Raw genomic sequence first — 18,110 nt, 5'->3', positions numbered from 1 at the left:
CTCCGATTTGCACAACTTCAGCCGGCCTCTGTTTATCCATAATTATAACATTCTGCTCGGTCCTTATGTTCAGGTGACTGGCTATTTGCTCCCATTATGTATGAGGTATATCATACTGTTCTCTGTATTCTAACAACAATTCCACTTTTACGTCTCCCCGTCTTGCCCCAGACTCGTCAGGTCCCAGCCATCAGTCTTTGCTCCCATTCATCCCACCTTTCTCCGGTTATTCGGGAGAAGTGGCTCAACTAAGCCACTTCCGCATCAATATAGTTGTAGGCTTCTCGACTGTCGCTTACGTCGCGTCTCTGATATTGTCCCACGTTTCGTCGACCCTGGTCCCTCCCATATTCGGCTCCAGTCGTCTATTACAGCACCTGTCCCCTCACTCCAAACCCAACGAACCCAGCCTCGGCGTTCCACCGCTCTGCCCCGTCTGTGCATTCACATCGGTTTCTCACTTCACCGTGTTCTTGGTAATTTACTCACGGGATTTCTTGTGTCCGTGTTTTCTTTGCCCCATACTTTCATCTGTTGTTTCATATTGCCACCGTTGGGGGCTAAAAGAAGGCTGCCGAGTTAAGAGAAGTTCATGGCATTTTCAAACCAGGCTGGTACAACCACCATATGGCTCTCTCCCCTTGACGGTTGTCCCTAGAATTATCTTTTCTTTTACCGTAAATGAAAAGACTAACTGAATAACCTCATTTTATTTTTTGAAAAAAAGTTGAGGACTAGCAAACTGCCAGGAGATAGACGACATCCCGACTATCAAATAAAATTCAAAAATGACCAGTACCCCAAAATTATCAAATGATTAATGAGCGAGACAGGTCTCCTTTTTGTATATGGAAGCAATTCTCGTATGTTTCTCTGGGATTTGTTGGAAAGCCTTGGTAAAAGTTGGGTAACGTCTAGTTTAGAATATCAGAGTTCTGGTTTGGTACCACTAACAAAAACGAGAAGGAAAACAAACTCCTTCAACATGACGCAGGTTTCGATCACATTAGGAGCTACCAGCAAAGACACAGAGTATGGATAACAAATTCCACATACAACAACCCAAATTAATTGCTCGTTTCTTGTATTGTAGCCGACCCAGTCACCAGTACGGCCTTTGTTTCTCCGGCCCAAAGACCCCTTGATTCAACAGGTATGAATAAGGGGGGAAGCCAAAAAGCGCCGCTCTGGATAAAGTCAATTATTGCTTTTAACAGCCCAGTCTGGTACGCTCCTGTCTCCCTATCGTGCCTTTTCCGTGCCTTTTCTCCTTGTCTTCCCCGTATCTCCTCCCATACAAGTCAATACAACGAATTAGGCCGGAGCCTGCCATCTGGGCATTGTTACATCAGCGGTGTTGTTTGTCCGTTGTTTGCGTCCTTATTTTTACTCGTGTTCCAAACATTTCGCTCTTGTTTCTCTACTCGATGTATTCTGTCTGTTGGAGCGGCCACATGTTTTGGGTTGTTGTTCCTTCTTTCGTACTTCCTCTCTGACGGTCTTTCCTCGTCTGCTTCCATCCCATCGCACCTTCCCAACACCAACGACAACGAACAACAATCACGTCGACATCTCTATCGCTCTTACCCGTTTAAGCCACCAGCTCCTTCGCTCCTTCGTGCCCTACACTACGGCACATACGCCATCATATTTCTATTCGCTTCGCCCGCAACATTTCCTCGTCTTTTTTTCCTACTATAACATCAGCTACGGTTCTTCGCATTCTCATCTCTTCCTCACCAGTTTATGGTCATTCCGGACACACGACTACCCTTTGCATCTTGGAAACCTTTGAAAGTGAGAAGTCTTCAAAGAAACACGTCTTGGCAACTAGATTATGTGGGATGGCTTACGCCTCCTGAAGAAGAGGGTCTGCCGACTTTACTCGTGACACAGAGTTCGGCAAATCAACACAAGATAAATCACAACAACAGCAGCAGCAACAACAACAACGACGACGACGATCGATAACGCAATACAAATACCGGACACAGTACATTCAGCAACTAAGCCACCGATTTTCACCATGATCACCTCACGGAACTCTTTCGTGTTGCTGGCGGCACTCGTCCACTTTGTTTTCATAGGTGTCGAGGCACTGGCTCAAGAACGAAGCCATGGCGATGGTCGTCGCCACGGCAAGCATAGCCAGCATGCATTTGTTATTCCCTCTCTGGTCGCAAGATCAGATGAGTCCACATCGGCAGTTCCCTTGTCACTGGTACCGTCGTCGGTATCAGCGTCATTGGAAAAGGTATCCATGCAGGAAGGATACAGCACGGTCTCTCTGGATACGGCTACCAAACACATAAGCAACACCAATGCGGTGACGCAAGAAATTGCCGTGGGGAGTGACACGCCCGATATTGTCGACAGTGCTACCGGTAAACCAACAACTATACTTTCTCCGCAAGACTTTCCACCCATGGACAAAAGCCCGGTGGACGAGCCAGAAGAAACAGCGCCGACCATCGCGGAAGCACATCCATCACTTCTTGACAGCACCCCAGCTCTTGAAACCAGCGGACACGGCAAGGACCCATCATCTGGTACTGGAGTTAAAAATCAAGGGGCCATAGACCACTCCGAATCTTTCGCGGACCCAAAATCGCACTCGACCTCAAATGACGATTCGGGGACGTTGCGTGTCACTGCTGTATCGGTCCTAACTATACCTTCATCGACTATTGTGCCGCCTCTGGCACCACCCAGTACCACTGCTCCGCCCGGTGCCACACCTGCACTCGGCAGCAACAGCATCGCCACTGCAACCATCAACTCGATCTCATATGGCGGCCCAGTGTCGTCGCAACTTAGATATTTGAACTCTTCATCAGGACCGACCACCCTGCCTGCCACCTCCCTTTCAACAACACTGCCGCTCGAAATACTATTTGGAAACATATCCATACCACCGGATCGAAAGTGGACAGCCCAGATCCCAGGAAATGTCACTGTGGTTAGCACGGCCTCTCCTGGACACCCGGTATGCCATGCAAGCTTCTGTAATGGTATTGTCCTTACCACAAATACGAGTACTTGCACGCCGAACAACTACAGCGCTGCCAGCTTCGGCATTATGTCTGCGGATGGGTACCTTGTGAAGCACGTCATCGTAACAACAACGCTCAAAGGCTTAACGACGACACTGAGCTCTACGACGTTTACGAGCACCGTTACGTGCTTCGACGATACGAGTTGCAACATGCTCGCAATATCACTAGCATCGGATTTCAGAGTCGACTCGGTTGGTTTGGCGACGCAAACAAACACACGCACCATCACTGGCACTACAATCCTTACGTCGTACGGCAAGGTATCACGGACACGGCATTCCTCAGCCTCGCCCGCGCCGTACGCTTTTGCTGCCGGTGCATCAGCGGTGCCGCAACTTCCTCTTGGTTCGACCGTTGTGAACGGCACGTTCAACACCTGCTTGCTGCCAACCGGTGCGATTGCGACCATTATCCATTGCTGGGCCCGGGGTGCTAAGCCTCTGCAATACACTTGTTCTGAGCAACCCATAGACGGAGCCCCTCAGGAGGTGACGGACATCGCGGAAGTTATAACGGCATGCACTGTTATCACCACGATGAAGGGCCCCACGCTCGTTCGGGCAACGTCAACATTGCCCAACTACGATTTTCCCGGTCCCACACAAGATACCCATTTCCCTCCTAATCCGAACAAGTCCAATTTTGTTTCTGCTCCAAGCGGTCCACAGGCACCAGGCGGCAATCGAGACACTGGCATCGGAGCACCAGTGGAAACGGGTGTCCCTGGCCAGACATGGGTTGGCACGACAACTGTCCCCATAGCCATTCTGCCAACGGGGGTTGTGATTGGGTCTAGCACGATCAGGGATGACCCAAATAATTCGCAGTATTCGACCGTAGTTACTATCGGCGGCATTCCGTATACCATCACGCCGGACCAGATTGCAGCAATGGGCTCAGCAGTCCAGCGTCCGTCATGGTCAAATAACTACATCTCTGGTCACGGCCCCGACCAGTATGTGTGGGAGAACTTTGGCGACAATATTGTGTACGCGGCAGCGCCTGCTTCGGGCGTCCTGGGTACAATGTCGGTGCAAGTTAGCGGAAACAGCATTGTGGTGGACGGCACGTCATTTTCTATTCCAGCACAGCCCAGTGTAGGCGTGGTTCATGGCGAAACAGTGCACCTTGGCCCCGATGGAGTCGTTGCCGGCGGGCAGACACTGAGCGTGTCGCCCGTGGTTATGTCGGCCGGCGCTGGTGGCGGTGGGCACTCTGAAGTTGTTGTGGCCGGGGGCACCGTCTTGACACTCGATGACACCAATGTTGTGGTTGAGGGCCACACGATCGCTTACAATGCTGTTGCTGGCGGGCTTGGAACCTCTTCTGTTCTCACAGTTGCCGGCGATACCGTCACCATTGTGCCGGGCCCGAGTAATGGAGCCGGTAGCCATGGTGGGCGTGGAGGTGCCTTTATCGTCATCCACGGCACAACGTTCACGGCGCCTGCCGCCGGTTCGACACATTATGAGTTGGTGGGCGGTGCCACATTTACCGAAGTAAGCCCGTCGGTCATTGTTCTCAATGGGCACTCATACACGATAGGCCCGGCCACGATCGGGGCGAGTGGAGGTCTGGCTGCAGCTGTGGCAGCGTCTGGTGCCACCCCGACAACGGTGGTCATCGGCGGCGAGACATTGACCATTGGACCGGGCGGCGTCACGGTTGGCGGCACAGTCACATTCCGGTTTCCATTTGTGGCCACGCCGACGGTTACACTCACAGGCACTGCGACGATAACAAATGACGCCGCAATGAAGCCAGGTCCCGTGGGCGGTCTGCAGTCCGGTGCCACACCGACGCCGACCAGCGCGGCAGGCGGGAGCTCGGCAGGCTTTGCATCGGCCGATAGCAACAACGGGGGCCCTGGTGCCGGGTCAAAGAACGCCTCGTCACGGACGACGGTGTCCGTTGCAGCAGTTGGTTTCTCTTTGGTCGTGTCATTTGCGGCTGCGCTGTCGTCGTTGATCTATCTTTTTTGAATGTTTTTGGAAAGGATGGGAGGTTGGTTTCCTTTGTTTCTGTTTTCTTTGCTTTTTTGCATTTGGCACCTAGCATAGCGACAGGCGTCGGGGTGGGTTATGGGTCATCTTTGTCCACGGACAAACATATTTACATTCGTTTTCAGTTGGTGTTTTCATATTGTCATATAGTTGCGTCCATACCTTGTGTTTTACTTTTGTTTTCTATTAAATTCCCCCACAGACCGTGGAAACGCAGTCATGGATCGAAAATTGTTGCCGTAGGAAAGTGGCTATTTGGAGCACCGCGCCTTGAAGAGAATGAGATATCGAGAGAGACAACATCACAAACACTTAGTGTCATAATAAAATCAATATATCACAAGATTATCCAGTAAAATGATTCTTCTGCTCGTTCCTGCCGCGTTGTTCATGTATTTCGTACGTTCCTATGCCTCCACGTGACAGCGCTACGCGCCTGCTCGGACGGACGCGCTAGAGGCCAATCGGCTGGCGTCGGTTGCCTGCCACTGAGCCAGCCTCAAACATGGGCCTCATGATATGGTCGCCTGTTGATGCACACGTGTGAAGTCTCGGGTCTAGGCCACTTGTCGATGTGAACGGAGAGTGTTATTGTCTTTGGATTTTGTCTCGCCCCTCGTTTCCCTCTTTCTTCTCTATGTTCCTCCTTCCTGTCTACTATCATCACATTTTGTCTCCTTACAGTCTGCAAAATACAAGTTCACTGTAACCGTTCCGTCGCCATGGATCTTCCTATCGTCGACCTTGATCTCTTCCGGACGCTGCCCCGAGACGACCCCCGCGTGCTTTCCGAGTGCCGCCGCGCCGCGGACGCGCTCGTGGAGTTTGGTGCCCTGGTGTTGCACGACGAGCGCGTCGCCGAGGCCGACAACGATGCCTTTTTGGACCTGCTCGAGTCCTACTTTGCCCAGCCGGACGACGTCCTGCGCCAGGACGAGCGGCCCGCGCTCGGCTACCAGGTCGGCGTCACGCTCGAGAACACGGAGACGCCCAAGTGTGCCGTCGACGAGCCGTGTCTCGACGTGATTGCGCGGCTGGCGCCGGCGGAGCGGCCGCTGGACATTGGCGGGCACCAGCCAGACCCCAAGTGCCGGTTCTTTTGGCGCATGGCCGAGGCGCCACCGTACGACACGGCGTTTCCGGGGCTGAACGCGCCAAATGTGGTGCCGTCAACGGACGATGCGGCGATCCGGGAGCGATGGACACCGGTGATGAACCAATGGGGCGCAGCCATGAAAGAAGCGTGAGTGACAGGAGGGGGAGAGAAGTGGTACGACACGGACGAGTACTGAGGAGTGCTAACACATTGCAGAGTCACGGGTGTGGCGGAAATGGCGGCGGTTGGGTTCGGCTTGCCTGCCGAGACGTTCAGTGACGCTGGTCGCTACGGGTAGGTATCTGACGTTCTGTCGGGCAACCGTCCCGTCAATTACTATCCATCTCCTTATCTTCTTCCGTCCTCACCTGCTCACCTTCTCACACACAGGCCGCACCTCCTGGCGCCGACGGCGTCCAACCTCGACAAGTACGGCGCCCGCGACACCATCTTGGCCGGCTTCCACACCGACCTCAACTTCCTCACCATCCACGGCCGCTCGCGGTTTCCGGGACTGCACATCTGGGCCCGCAACACAGGCCGCCGCATCGCTGTGGCCATCCCCCCCGGTCGCCATCTGCTCGTCCAGGCCGGCAAGCAGCTCGAACACTTGTCCGGCGGCCTGGTCAAGGCCGGCTACCACGAGGTCGTCGTCAACGAGAAGACGCAGGCTGTCGTGGCCGCCCGCAAGGCCGCACTGCCCGACCGCCCGGCGATCCGCATCTCGTCGACCTTTTTCTGGCACCTGGCGTCCGACGTCGACCTGGCGCCGCTGCCGCAGCTCGCCGACAAGGCACGGGCGCTGCGGGCAGCCAAGCAGGCGCAGGGTTTGGACGAGGGCGCGGCAGTGCAGTACGCGCCAATGAAGGTCGGCCAGCAGGTGCAAAGGTGAGTCAATCATGCGAGGAAGGGAATCCATTTCATGAGCCAGTGACACTGACAATCGTTGCTCTAGCGAACTCAAGCATATCGCTTTGATGACATGATGGGGAGGGCGGCTTCTTTTGGATGATGAAGATGTGCCTATTTTTGTTTCATTTGGATATTATGCTTCAGTGTTTTTATGTTTTTACCTCTCTGATTTACCTTTGCACGCAAATCAAGCAAAGCGCCGTGTGGTGGTCATCTAACGGCGCCTGTGTCATGTTAGCGGCGATCGCATCCCATGACGACAACTGGCGACTGCACATTTCGCTGCATTTTATTGGCCCGCCCGTTCTTGTTCACCACACTCCCACACACCTCTACGCGAGATCAGTCCAACTACCCTCCAACTCAATCGCTGAGGCTTTTTTCGTCATTTGCACACTGCATTGTGAATGAAGGCTAAGCAGCAACCCACAGCTTTGCTCGTCAGCCTACCAAAGATTGTCGATGTACAATGTCGATATACGACATACCCACAAACCAAAAAAATGCGGGACGGCACCCCGACCTCCGCGATGCCGCCATGGCGTCGAAGCTGGGGATATCTTCTTGGCATGGTTTGGAGACGCCGGACTCCGCAGCGTCCCCTGTCTTTGTCTCGCCTCGCTCGCCGATTGCTTGGCCGACGAGCACTTTTATGGCACAGACGGAAAACAGGCAGACAATCCCCCCTCGCCGTCGGTGCCGTTGTCGGGTTCAATGAGATGCGGGCGTCGTAGCTGCGACCTATCTCAGCGCGCAAGTCCAGAACAGCCAGAGTGAGAATAAATATGATGTGACAAGACGACATATGACACAATGTGGTATACCGCCGCGCTGTCTTCCGGACCTACGGCTTCGACGTGGATATAACAGAGGCCTTGGACCCCTTTTCCCTGGCTCGCATTCTGTTTCTTCTCGTTCCTCATCGAAACGAATTTACCGCCAACAATAACCCACCATGTCGACCACAACCACCACCAACACCAAGACAGAGGGTGCCTCTGGGCCCCTCAAGCTGTCCCTCGCCTACGACGAGAAGCTTCACGAGGAGGTGAGTCCATGACACCGTGAAGACGGCATTGTCCATCCAGCGACGCCCTAGCCTCCTTTACTCACACGGCACGTCCCGTCCCCAGTACAAGTACGCTGCCTATCTCCCGGTCTACGACGAAAAGACGACTTTCCCGCCCCTCAAGCCGTTTGCCTTCCACGACCGCGGCCTCGTCGCCAACAAGGCCAAACCCAACCTGCTGCCCACCGACCCGGCCGCCGGCGTCACCGCCACGCGCCTCACCCCGGCCATTGGCACCGAGATCCGCGGCCTGCAGCTGTCCGCCCTGACGGACCTGCAAAAGGACGAGCTCGCCCTGCTCATTGCCGAGCGCGGCGTCGTCATCTTCCGCGACCAGGACTTCAAGGACGCCGGCGTCGAGGCCCAGAAGCAGTTTGCCAGCTACTTTGGCCCGCTGCACATCCACCCCGTCGGCGCGCACGTGAAAGACAACCTGGAGATCCACAACATCTACCTCGGCCCGGACAACGAGTACCGCACGCGCCAGCGCGACAACCGCCTGACGACCACGGGCTACCACTCGGACGTGTCGTACGAGCACCAGCCGCCCGGCATCACCATCCTGACGCTGCTGAGCGTCCCGCCCGTCGGCGGCGACACGGCCTGGGCGTCGGCGACGGCGGCGTACGAGCGGCTGTCGCCGCCGATCCGGACGCTGCTGGAGGGCCTGCGCGCCGAGCACAGCGGGTTCCCGCAGGCGGACAATGCGCGGCGCGACGGCAAGCACGTGCGGCGGGAGCCGGTCACGTCGGAGCACCCGGTGGTGCGCGTGCACCCGGCCACGGGGCAGAAGTCGCTGTTTGTGAACCCGGGCTTCACGAAGCGCATCGTCGGCCTCAAGAACGAGGAGTCGGACGCGCTGCTGCAGCTGCTGTTCAAGCACATTACCTTTGGCCAGGACTTCCAGGTGCGCGTCCGGTGGGAGGAGGGCACGGTGGCGCTGTGGGACAACCGGGTGACGACGCACACGGCGATTGCCGACTACAACGTGCACAACCCGCAGGAGGGTCTGCGCCATGGCGTGCGGCTGACGACGCAGGCCGACAAGCCGACCGGCGTGCATGGACTCGAGTCGACGTGGTAGATTTGTAGCATGTAGCAGAAGAACGAGGAGAAGCAATCAAATATTAGGAGGACGATCAAAGGCTATGCCACGTCGCCAGACGAAAAGTAATGAAGAAAAGCAAGCAAGAAAATCAAGAATCAAGCCAGTAGTAATACCAAACAATCAACAATCAACAGTAATCGCACAAACACACTTTCCCTACTTCCCCTTGCCCTTGCCCTTGCCGGTGTACTTGACCTCCAGCGCCGGGAACTCGTCCTTGTGCAGCAGCGCCGCCAGCGCCGCGTCATTGTCGTACTGCTCCTGCAGGTCGCTTCCATGGACCATCTGTCCCAGGCCCGCAGTCTTGTCCTCTTCCTCCTGCAGGCTCAGCTGCAGGGCCATCTGGAAATCGTCGTCTTCGTTTTCGCCGACGACGTGGTGCTCTGGGAGCAGTGTCTGGGTCGTGGCCGGCCCAGCTGCCGAGGACGCGCCGGCTGTCGAATAACGGCTACGACGATCGTGTCCGTCGTAGCCGAAATCGTCGTCCGGCGACGACGACAGGGCAAACGGGGAAGACGAAGTCCCAGGAGCTTTGCCCTTGCTCTTCGCTTTGCCCTTTCCCTTGCCTTTGCCTTTGGCCCTGCTCTCATACATCGGCGGGCTCGGCGTCTGCGGCAGAGCCTGGAATGGATCCGACGTCGCAGTACCAGGGGCGATCGTCACACCGTCTGCATCGGGCGCATCGTCGTTGACCCCTTCCATCAGCGACAGGCGAATGGCGCGCTGGATCTGCAGCTCAAAGTCGTCTTCTTCGGCGACCAGCGTGGGCCCATTGCGGCCGCCGTGGCTGACGCGGCGGCTCGATGGCGAGCGAGCCGACGCGGCGCGCGTCGTGCCGCCGCTGCCGCCGCTGCCGCTGCCGCCACTCACAGCACTCACCGCACTCATAGCACTGGCACCACGAGGACTCCGCCCAGACATGCTCGGTTCAGACGTGACGGTGTCCACCGGGCCACCGCTGGCACTGACGGCCTCCTCGGACGAAAACGTCGTGGCTGAGGCCGCAGACGACAATGACTCGGCCGAGTCGCCGGATTGAGACAGCGAGTGGAACTGCTGGTGGCGCTGCTCGTCGAGCGAAAACGTTTCTTGAGACAGAATCTCAGCGTACCGGATGGCTTCCTCGTCCGTCAGGCCGGCCAGGCCGACGCCAAAGCGCTGCAGCAGGCGTGCGCGATGGCGCTCGTCGCTCTCCTGCTCGCGACGCAGCTCGGCCGCCTCGGCGGCAATGTAGTCGGACACCTTTTCGCCCATGAGGCGGCGGTTGACGAGCTGGCCCTCGGCGTTGGTGTGGCGAAGACGGCGGCCCTTTTTGCGGCTGGCGTTGCGGATGGCAGAACTGTACGACCAGAAGCGGATGAGGGTGCCGACGGCCAAGACGCCGCGCAGCACGGTCGGGTCCGGGTCCAGAAAGATGGCACCGACCGAGGCAAACGTGGCGGGCGTGAGCTGGGCGCGCAGGTGGGTCAGGTGGCGCGGGATGCGGCCGGACGACGGCGCGTTGAGCGTGCGAACGGGGCCGTTTGTGGACGTGAGAGGATCCCAGGCCTGGACGAGACCGTCGCTGCCGCCGTGAACGAGGTACAGGGCCGAGACGGCCAGACTGGTGATGGCAGGGGAGTCGGTGCGGATGATGCGCAGTGGCCAGACGATGTTGTCTTTTGTGTTTTCGGCGACAAACGCGGAATCGGTCGAAAGCAACGAAGACGACACCGCCTCGCGCAGGTTCCACACGATGACAGCGCCAGTTTTGGTACCGACGGCCAGCCAGCGTGAACGCCGACCGGGGATCTCGCCCATCGTCGTAGGTACACCGTCGGACTGCTGCTGGAGAAGGTTGTCCTCAAACGGTGCAACGACCGAGTACAAGCTCAAGTCAACGGCACTGCAGGTAATCTCGGCATCAACCGTAGACTTGCTGCTGTTGCTACCCTTGAGAGAAAAGGTAGTCATTTGCCAGCCGACCGTCGCAGACGCAACGTTGGTCAGGCGCGGCGTCCACTCGCCACCGGAAAGACTAGCCACGACAGGCGTACCGGTGGCTGCACCGGCACGGGATGGCGGCGTCAGTGTTGGCGGCGTGGGCGTGTTTTGGCCCGAGCTAAAGATGGAGAGCGCAGGTGACGGTTCAGGCGGAACGGTGCCCGACGACACAGGGGACAAGGGCGTGGCCGGCGTCGCAGGAAAGGACGAGGCGGCCGGTGCAGCGGCAGCGGCAGCCGTGACAAGTCTTGTATAGCGCGTGACCTTGGCGGGTTGTGGTCTGCGCTGCCCTTTTTGTTCGGCACCGCTGCGAACCACCACTATGTTCTCTGCTGTGCTCGCGCTGCCGCTGCCGTTGCTGCCACCTGCAAAATCGACTTGCAGCTGCAGCCGCATGTCCCAGGTGTCGTACACGGCGCGGAAGTGCTCTGGCATGAGGGCAAAGTACCGCTCAATTTCGCGGGCCTCGGCCACGCGCTGCTCCTGGACAAGGCCCACGGAGTCGGGCGACAGATGCGGGGACGACGAGGCGGCAATACGGAGCGACTCGACCTTGTCGTCAAACCAGTCCGATGTCAGGGTGCGACGGGAGGCTTCCACAAGTTCCCAGCTGACCGAACGGCCGGCCTGCCAGGCCAGTTGGTCGTGTTCGACGGTGACGGTCGCCGCTGTAGACGGCGCAGTCGGCACATCCTGCAAATAATACACTTCGCCAAGGGCGTTTAGGGCGACAGCCCAGACGCGGCGAGCGGCGCGGCGCTTCTCTGTGTAGTTGTCGTCCGCCGTGACAGCAATGATCGGGACGCCGGGGCTCACGACCCAGCGGGCCGTCAGATGCGAGTACGGGTAGCGAGATGACGAGTTGGCCTTGTCGAGCGAATAGGATGAGACGACACCGAGCGACGAGCCGGTCAAAAAGCCCACCATAGACTTGGTCACCGTCGGCACAGCTGTCGTCTTGGCGACCCACACAGCCGTGACAGCTTCCGCGGCTTCAGGGATGGTAGGAACGTCGGAGAGGTCGGGCGCCGCGTCGACAGCGTTCAGCAGGGCGGGGAAATGGCGGCGGCGCGTCGCGTTGTCGAGGTAGGCCAGGCTGCGGTCGTTGGTGGCGCGTGTCAGGGCACGGCCGCCAGGAAAGGCCTCGCCGACAATGGCGCCGTACAGGTTGCTGACGTCCATGACATTCGGCATGGCGGCACGGCCGGGGCCCAGACCAAAAGGAGTGAGGCTGCGGTTGACATCCTCCAGCTGCGGCGCCATGTACTCTTCGCGGTAGCCCCAGCCCTCGAGCTTGCCGAGAGAGGGGTTGCTGGAGGTGACGACGCCAAAGGCAGAAGCGCCGTGGACCACGCGCGGCTGCTTCTTCCCGGTGGCGGCAAAGGCGGCATGCAAGTGGTCGACCGTGCCCGGCAGCTGCGAGTTGTAGGTGATGACAGCGGTGGCCTTTTTATTGTGGGCCATGACAGCCTTGCTGCCCGGGCCCTCGCCTTTGACGCCAACAGACACGCCCGGTTTCCCGGACATGAGGCTGCGCAAGAGGCGGGTTCGAAGAAGGTATTCGCTGCGCCAGGAGGCAAGGGCAGTCAAGCGGCCGAAGCGGCGAGCGTCCGCACGAGCGACAGCCATGCTGTGGTCCTCACCACCGCCGCTGCTGCCGCCGCCGCCGCCGCCGCCACCACCACCACCACCACTACCATCAGAAGCCGCTGCCAGGAGAGCCGCCGTACCGTTCAGGGTGGCAGCCTCTTGGCCCGGGAAGAAGCGCGAAAAGGCCATGCGCCAGGCATGCGGAGTGGTGATGAGGGCGTAGAAGCGCTTGGAGACGAGCGCGACAGAGTCGTGGGCGCCGGGCTGCAGATACGAGAAGACGTGGGTCAGGACCTCGTTGGGAAAGTCGTTGAGGCTGCGGCCTGTCCCGAGAAGGGAGCCAGACGCGCCGGGGGCTTTCTTGACGACCTGGAACACGACGCGTTCGCGGCGCCAGGCAGCCGGAGTGCGGGCACGCTCATACTCGGCCACGCGTTGGCCGGCCATGGTCGGCGCAGTCAATGCTGACGTGGAGGCGGCCGATGGCGAGGCGGGCGAAGAGGGAGAGGGCGAAGAAGTGTTGGCAACGGCGGCGGTCTTCAGGCGGCGGAGCTTTTCGTCGAGCTTCTGGATGTCGACGGAGCTATCGCCAGCCGCGTCGGCTGACACAGCTGTGCGTGTGACGGCGGCATCGCGCAGAGAGGCGTCCGGGCGGGGACGATCGAGGCCATGTTGGGCAAAGGACGTGGAGGACGAGGGGATGGATTGCAGCGCAGCGTGTTCTGAAGCTTCGGGGAGCCCGCGGTGCATAAAGAGGCTGGAGAGGGTGGTGGAGGGGAGACAGCACTGTTACAATCGTCGTCGCGAGCAGAGAGACGCGTCGACGAAGGAGATGGAGAGGGTATCGGACCGAAACGATCGGATGGAACGATTGGAGAGGGATCCAAAGAGTCGATTTGAGAGTCGCGTTGGAGAAGTGCTCTGCGCGTTGGCAAAGTCGAATCGTATCTGGACGAGGAGTCGAAAGCAATTGATTGATGGACGTTTGTATCTCGTGAGAGAAGGGCGCGTAGCGAGGCAGTGAGGTTGTGTTCCACAGTCGGAAGCTGAGTCAAGGTCAGGTTGTGGTTTGTTGTGATGATTTTTTGGGATTTTGGGGTGGAAATGAGACAGGCCAATCTATTTGGCCCAATCTGGGGCGTGTTTGGCTTGTCTGGGTCGCGGCTTCCGTTCCCGTCCGCTATGTCCGATGGGCGTGTTTGGGGAAGGTGCGACTGTGTTGGAGCAAGAACAGCCTGCTTTTCCCGATCTGGTATGCTTATTCAGCCGGTTTCAGCACTGTGTAGGGCCGCAGGCGATTCTTTAGGGGCGACTTTCAAACTTTTACAGCGGGTGGCCGTGGGCAGTGCTGCCGAGCACAGTTGCTTCAGGGGGATAGGCACAGGGGCAGTCTTATTTAAGGAAAGCTCGCAAGAGATGCTTCGGGGAAAGAGTCATCATCATTGATTCAGGCAGTAATGCAGATAGGAGTCATGGGATACTTGTAGGCAATACACTCCACGGTGCTCGCTTGACATTCGTAATAGATAATTGGAAGAAGGAAATGAAAGAAAAATAACAGAAGAAAATACGTGTGAAACGGCTTCATGATGCTCCACGCCAATGAACGAGCTGTATCCTACACCTGATGAGCCTCGCTATGACTCGCTGTCTCCTGCTGTCCATCATCCTTGTTCTCGTCTCCTTCTTCGTCTCTAGTAGTAGTCCTGCCGCTGTCTCTGCATGCCCTGCGGACTCTGGGGCGTCTGGTACCGCGAGATGGGGATGCGCACCGACGTGGCCTGGCCGTCGGTGCGGACAGTCAGGGCTGATGCCTGGGGCGGCATGTAGCCCATTGGCGGGCGGTGCTGCTGCGGATATTTCTGTTGTTGATACTGTGGGAGTGGTTGTTGCGAGATCTGTTGCGAGATCTGTTGCGAGATCTGTTGCGAGATCTGCTGCGGGTGCATCTGTTGCTGGCTGATGTGTCCGTACCCGACAGATTCGCCTGCCCCTGAAGACAGTCCGCCGCCAAGACTGGGCCGCCGTCCAACTGGCGTCTGCAGCAGACTCCGCGAGGCCGGGCCGTTGAGGGGTGCCCGCGTCGGCATCGCGCGGCCGAGCATCGTGCTGCTGCTGCTGCTCGTCGCCCGAGGGCGGCCCTTTGCTGGCACCGGTGCGGCCGCAGGCGCCAATGGTTCTGGCGCTGCACCAGCGGGCATCGTGTCCTCCGACGACCCATCACGGTCCGAAATGGGCGGCGTCTGTGGCGTTTGCGGGGGCACAGGCCACTGCAGCAGCGACGGCGACAAGAGCACGCTGCTGGTGATGCTGCTGCCGCCGACGCTGCCGTAGCTCGAGCGGTTTTGGGAGGAGGCGGCGTCCGTGGCGTCCGTGGCGCCCATTGCGTCCATCTCGTGCATGTCGTCGCTGTTCTCCATCGACGACCGTTGGCGTCCCGTTGCGGACAAAGGCGGCGGTGCGAGTGCTGCGGGCGACGCCAGGGGTTGCGTGGGTGTGCGGGACATGGGAGAGCGTTGCGTCGACGGGTGGCCATTCACTCCGTCCGCTGTGTCGACCGCCAGGCGGGGAACTGTCTGTGCCTGCGCTTGGACATGCTCCTTTGGCTGGACAGCCGTTGGCGGCGGTGTCGGCAGAAGAGAGCCGGCAGGGATGTTGTGGGCCGCTCCACCAACAGCACGACCGCCACTGCCGCCGCGCCGTGTAGCAAAGGGCTGCGCTGGCACGGGCTGCAGACGCGGCACAGAATTGACGCTGCTGCTGCTGGTGCTGTGGCCGTAGGCGTGGGTCCGGCCTGTGGCAGGAAAGGTGCTGTAGCTGCTGCGCGACGCCGAACGTCCTCGAGTAGCAGCGGCGCCGGCAGCGGCTGCGGTGCCCGGCGTACCAGCGGTGCCCGATGAAACAGTTGAGGGTGTCAGATCACCGCTGTCGACCGAAGATGATACCGATCGAGGCGATCCCATGACAGCAGGGGCCTGTGGATACCTCGGAGGCGGCAGATTTCCAGCCGAAGACGAGCCAGGAGCAGCGGCAATAGAACCGGCACCGGCAACGGCGCTTGCAGCCATGGCCATAGTCGACTGCTTCTCGTTGAATACGCGGCCCGTCTGCGCCGACGGTGCAGCCACGGCCATCATTTCGGACATGGCCGCACCACCATAGCCGCCTCCATAGCCACCGCCACTGAGACCAGCACTGGGACCAGGACTAGGCACGGCACTGAGGGGTGTCAACAGCGACCGCACCGAGCCCCGGCTGTTGAGCCGTCGGGCCCCGTCTGGATTGCCGTCTACGCCGCCTCCGCTGCCAATGCCTCCGCCGTTGCGATTGCCACTGCAGGCAGCAAACAATGGCCGCAATGCCTTGGACCGGCGAAAACGGTAGAGCAGAGCAGCCGCGGCCAGCAGCAGTACAAGAGCCACAACGACACCAGCAATGACCCCGGCATGGCTGTTGCTGCTGGACGTAGAGGACGTACCACCGCCATCGCTCGACGAGATGGAAGAGCCTGTAGCCGATGCAGCGTCCGACGTGGCGGCTGCACCGAATGCGCGACCATTGCCAGCCGTTGTCGGCGACGGCGTGCTGTCGTGAATGGGCGTAGTCTGTCCGTGGGGCTCGCCATAGACCGAGCTGCCACGACCACCAGAGGCCGTGCTGGCTCCACCGGCTGCCTCGGCAGCGGCAGATGCTGTTGGAGCGGCGGTCTGGCTTGCATTGGCTCCGGCGGCACTCTCGCTGTTGTCGTTGCTGCCATTGCTACTACCTGCTCCAGAGGGCGTGGCCTGTGCAGCCGTGGCGGCCGCATTGTTTCCTGCACCTGCATCCTGTGATGTTTGACTTCCAGAAGCACCGTTGCCATCGTTGTTGTTCACCGCCGACGTCGGTTGGCTATTGCTGTCGTTGTTGGCGGCCGGCGTTGACGACTGGGCGGGTGCTGCTACTGCTTCTTTGGACGTTGCCTCCGTCGTTGGTTCGGCCGCGGGTGTGGATTGGGCCTGGGGCGTTGTAGATGTGGCCTTGGCTGGCGTGGAGGATGTTTTCTCTGGGGTTGTTGACGTCGTCGGTGTGGACTTTGCTTGCGCTTCCGATGATGCTGTCGTTTTGCCATTGCCACGTCCATTGTGGCCCCAGAACCCGTCGTTGCCATTGTCGTTTCCATTGTTGTCGCCCCATCCGTTGTGGAAGAAGCCGCCGCCGTCGCCACGGCCTGCTCGCCGCTTCAGTTCTGCATTTTCCTTTTCGTCCGTCTCGGCACCCGCGTGCAATGCATGAGGTGAGTGTTTGCAGATGGCATCCCACGATTCGTGCGCCACGCCTGTCAGCAACCGCCAAATAGCCTCGCCGCCGGTTGGGCTGTCAGCCACGGGGTTGTCACCCGGTTGTATGGCAACCATGGTCGGTGGTGAGAGAAGAAAAGATGGGGGACGTAAAGAGACAAAAAAGAAGAGTATAAAACAAAAGAAATTGCCGTGTACTCGAGGACCTGTTTCTTGGGAATTCAAGGATGCCCTCAGCACGGGGACCAAACTCTCAACCAAACTGGAAAGAAAAGAAATGTGAATAAGGAAAAGAAAGATGAAGAGTGAGTTCAAAAGCGAAGAATATGGTGATCGAGTGTGTTGGACCTCTGTTCCTGTGTTGCTTATTTTTCTTCTAGTGTTGCTATTGCCGATCGTCGATCGTCCACGCAAGCTACAAGCTCCAACGTCAAGGCCGTTCAAAGATCGTCGGCCAAGGGCTTGTTGTCTCTGCCCACGCAATGGCTCCTTCTCCTCGTCGTGGCGAGTGTCCGAGTTGTAGCGAGCCAGCCGCTTTTTCTGCCCATTGTCCGGTAGCAAATTCAAAGAAATCTGTGTCAAAGCATTGGAGATAAGAAAGACGATGATGCACCGAAAGATATATGTCGAATGTCAAGACGAATAAAGGAAGAGATCCATCCAGGATGAACAAGTCGAAAGAAAGCAACTGAGTCCACCATGTAGAACCGAAGACAACAAAAATACAAAATACAAGCAAGACATGCCAAGAAGACAGAGCCATGCTGGTGGAGAGCAGGCACAGCGACAGCAGTGACAGCAATGTGACGAAACGGTCGGAAGAGGGCAAGCGGTGGACAGGCCGTTTCAATGAACTGGGGCCAACAAGCGGAGCCACGAGAGACGAGAAGAGCTCGAGCTTTCGTTTCTACCCACCGTTTTTAGCGACACAGCCTTGTGTTGATTGTTTTGGGCTAACGCCGCCTTTTTCTTTATTTATTGCTTTGGTGCACATTCGTCTGTGTCTCGTTTGG

At 58.3% G+C, this 18,110-nt stretch overlaps 5 protein-coding genes across 5 annotated transcripts; 3 read left to right on the top strand and 2 right to left on the bottom strand.

The window, feature by feature from the left end:
* Nucleotides 1-3,592: 3,592 nt before the first annotated feature.
* SPBR_07218 (uncharacterized protein) lies at nucleotides 3,593-5,038 on the top strand (the record flags this gene model as incomplete). The annotated part of the gene is made up of 1 exon (XM_040765472.1): nucleotides 3,593-5,038. The coding sequence occupies one exon, from the start codon at nucleotides 3,593-3,595 to the stop codon at nucleotides 5,036-5,038; it is 1,446 nt and encodes a 481-aa protein (XP_040617395.1).
* Nucleotides 5,039-5,781: 743 nt separating this feature from the next.
* On the top strand, nucleotides 5,782-7,047 carry SPBR_07356 (uncharacterized protein; the record flags this gene model as incomplete). The annotated part of the gene is made up of 3 exons (XM_040765610.1): nucleotides 5,782-6,302; nucleotides 6,372-6,449; nucleotides 6,546-7,047. The coding sequence occupies 3 exons, from the start codon at nucleotides 5,782-5,784 to the stop codon at nucleotides 7,045-7,047; spliced, it is 1,101 nt and encodes a 366-aa protein (XP_040617394.1).
* A 975-nt stretch (nucleotides 7,048-8,022) lies between these two features.
* On the top strand, nucleotides 8,023-9,220 carry SPBR_07408 (alpha-ketoglutarate catabolism dioxygenase; the record flags this gene model as incomplete). Its single annotated transcript, XM_040765662.1, has 2 exons — nucleotides 8,023-8,115; nucleotides 8,201-9,220. The coding sequence occupies 2 exons, from the start codon at nucleotides 8,023-8,025 to the stop codon at nucleotides 9,218-9,220; spliced, it is 1,113 nt and encodes a 370-aa protein (XP_040617393.1).
* Nucleotides 9,221-9,400: 180 nt separating this feature from the next.
* On the bottom strand, nucleotides 9,401-13,567 carry SPBR_06394 (f-box and wd domain containing protein; the record flags this gene model as incomplete). Its single annotated transcript, XM_040764651.1, has 1 exon — nucleotides 9,401-13,567. One exon carries the CDS (start codon nucleotides 13,565-13,567, stop codon nucleotides 9,401-9,403), a length of 4,167 nt encoding a protein of 1,388 aa, XP_040617392.1.
* Nucleotides 13,568-14,511: 944 nt separating this feature from the next.
* Nucleotides 14,512-17,214, bottom strand: SPBR_06604 (uncharacterized protein; the record flags this gene model as incomplete). The annotated part of the gene is made up of 1 exon (XM_040764860.1): nucleotides 14,512-17,214. One exon carries the CDS (start codon nucleotides 17,212-17,214, stop codon nucleotides 14,512-14,514), a length of 2,703 nt encoding a protein of 900 aa, XP_040617391.1.
* Nucleotides 17,215-18,110: the final 896 nt, after the last annotated feature.

The sequence above is a fragment of the Sporothrix brasiliensis genome (genome assembly GCF_000820605.1).
Source record: "Sporothrix brasiliensis 5110 chromosome Unknown Cont20, whole genome shotgun sequence".
Classification (NCBI taxonomy): domain Eukaryota; kingdom Fungi; phylum Ascomycota; class Sordariomycetes; order Ophiostomatales; family Ophiostomataceae; genus Sporothrix; species Sporothrix brasiliensis.
Note: the sequence above shows the minus strand (reverse complement) of the source record. Positions and strands in the feature narration are given on the sequence as shown.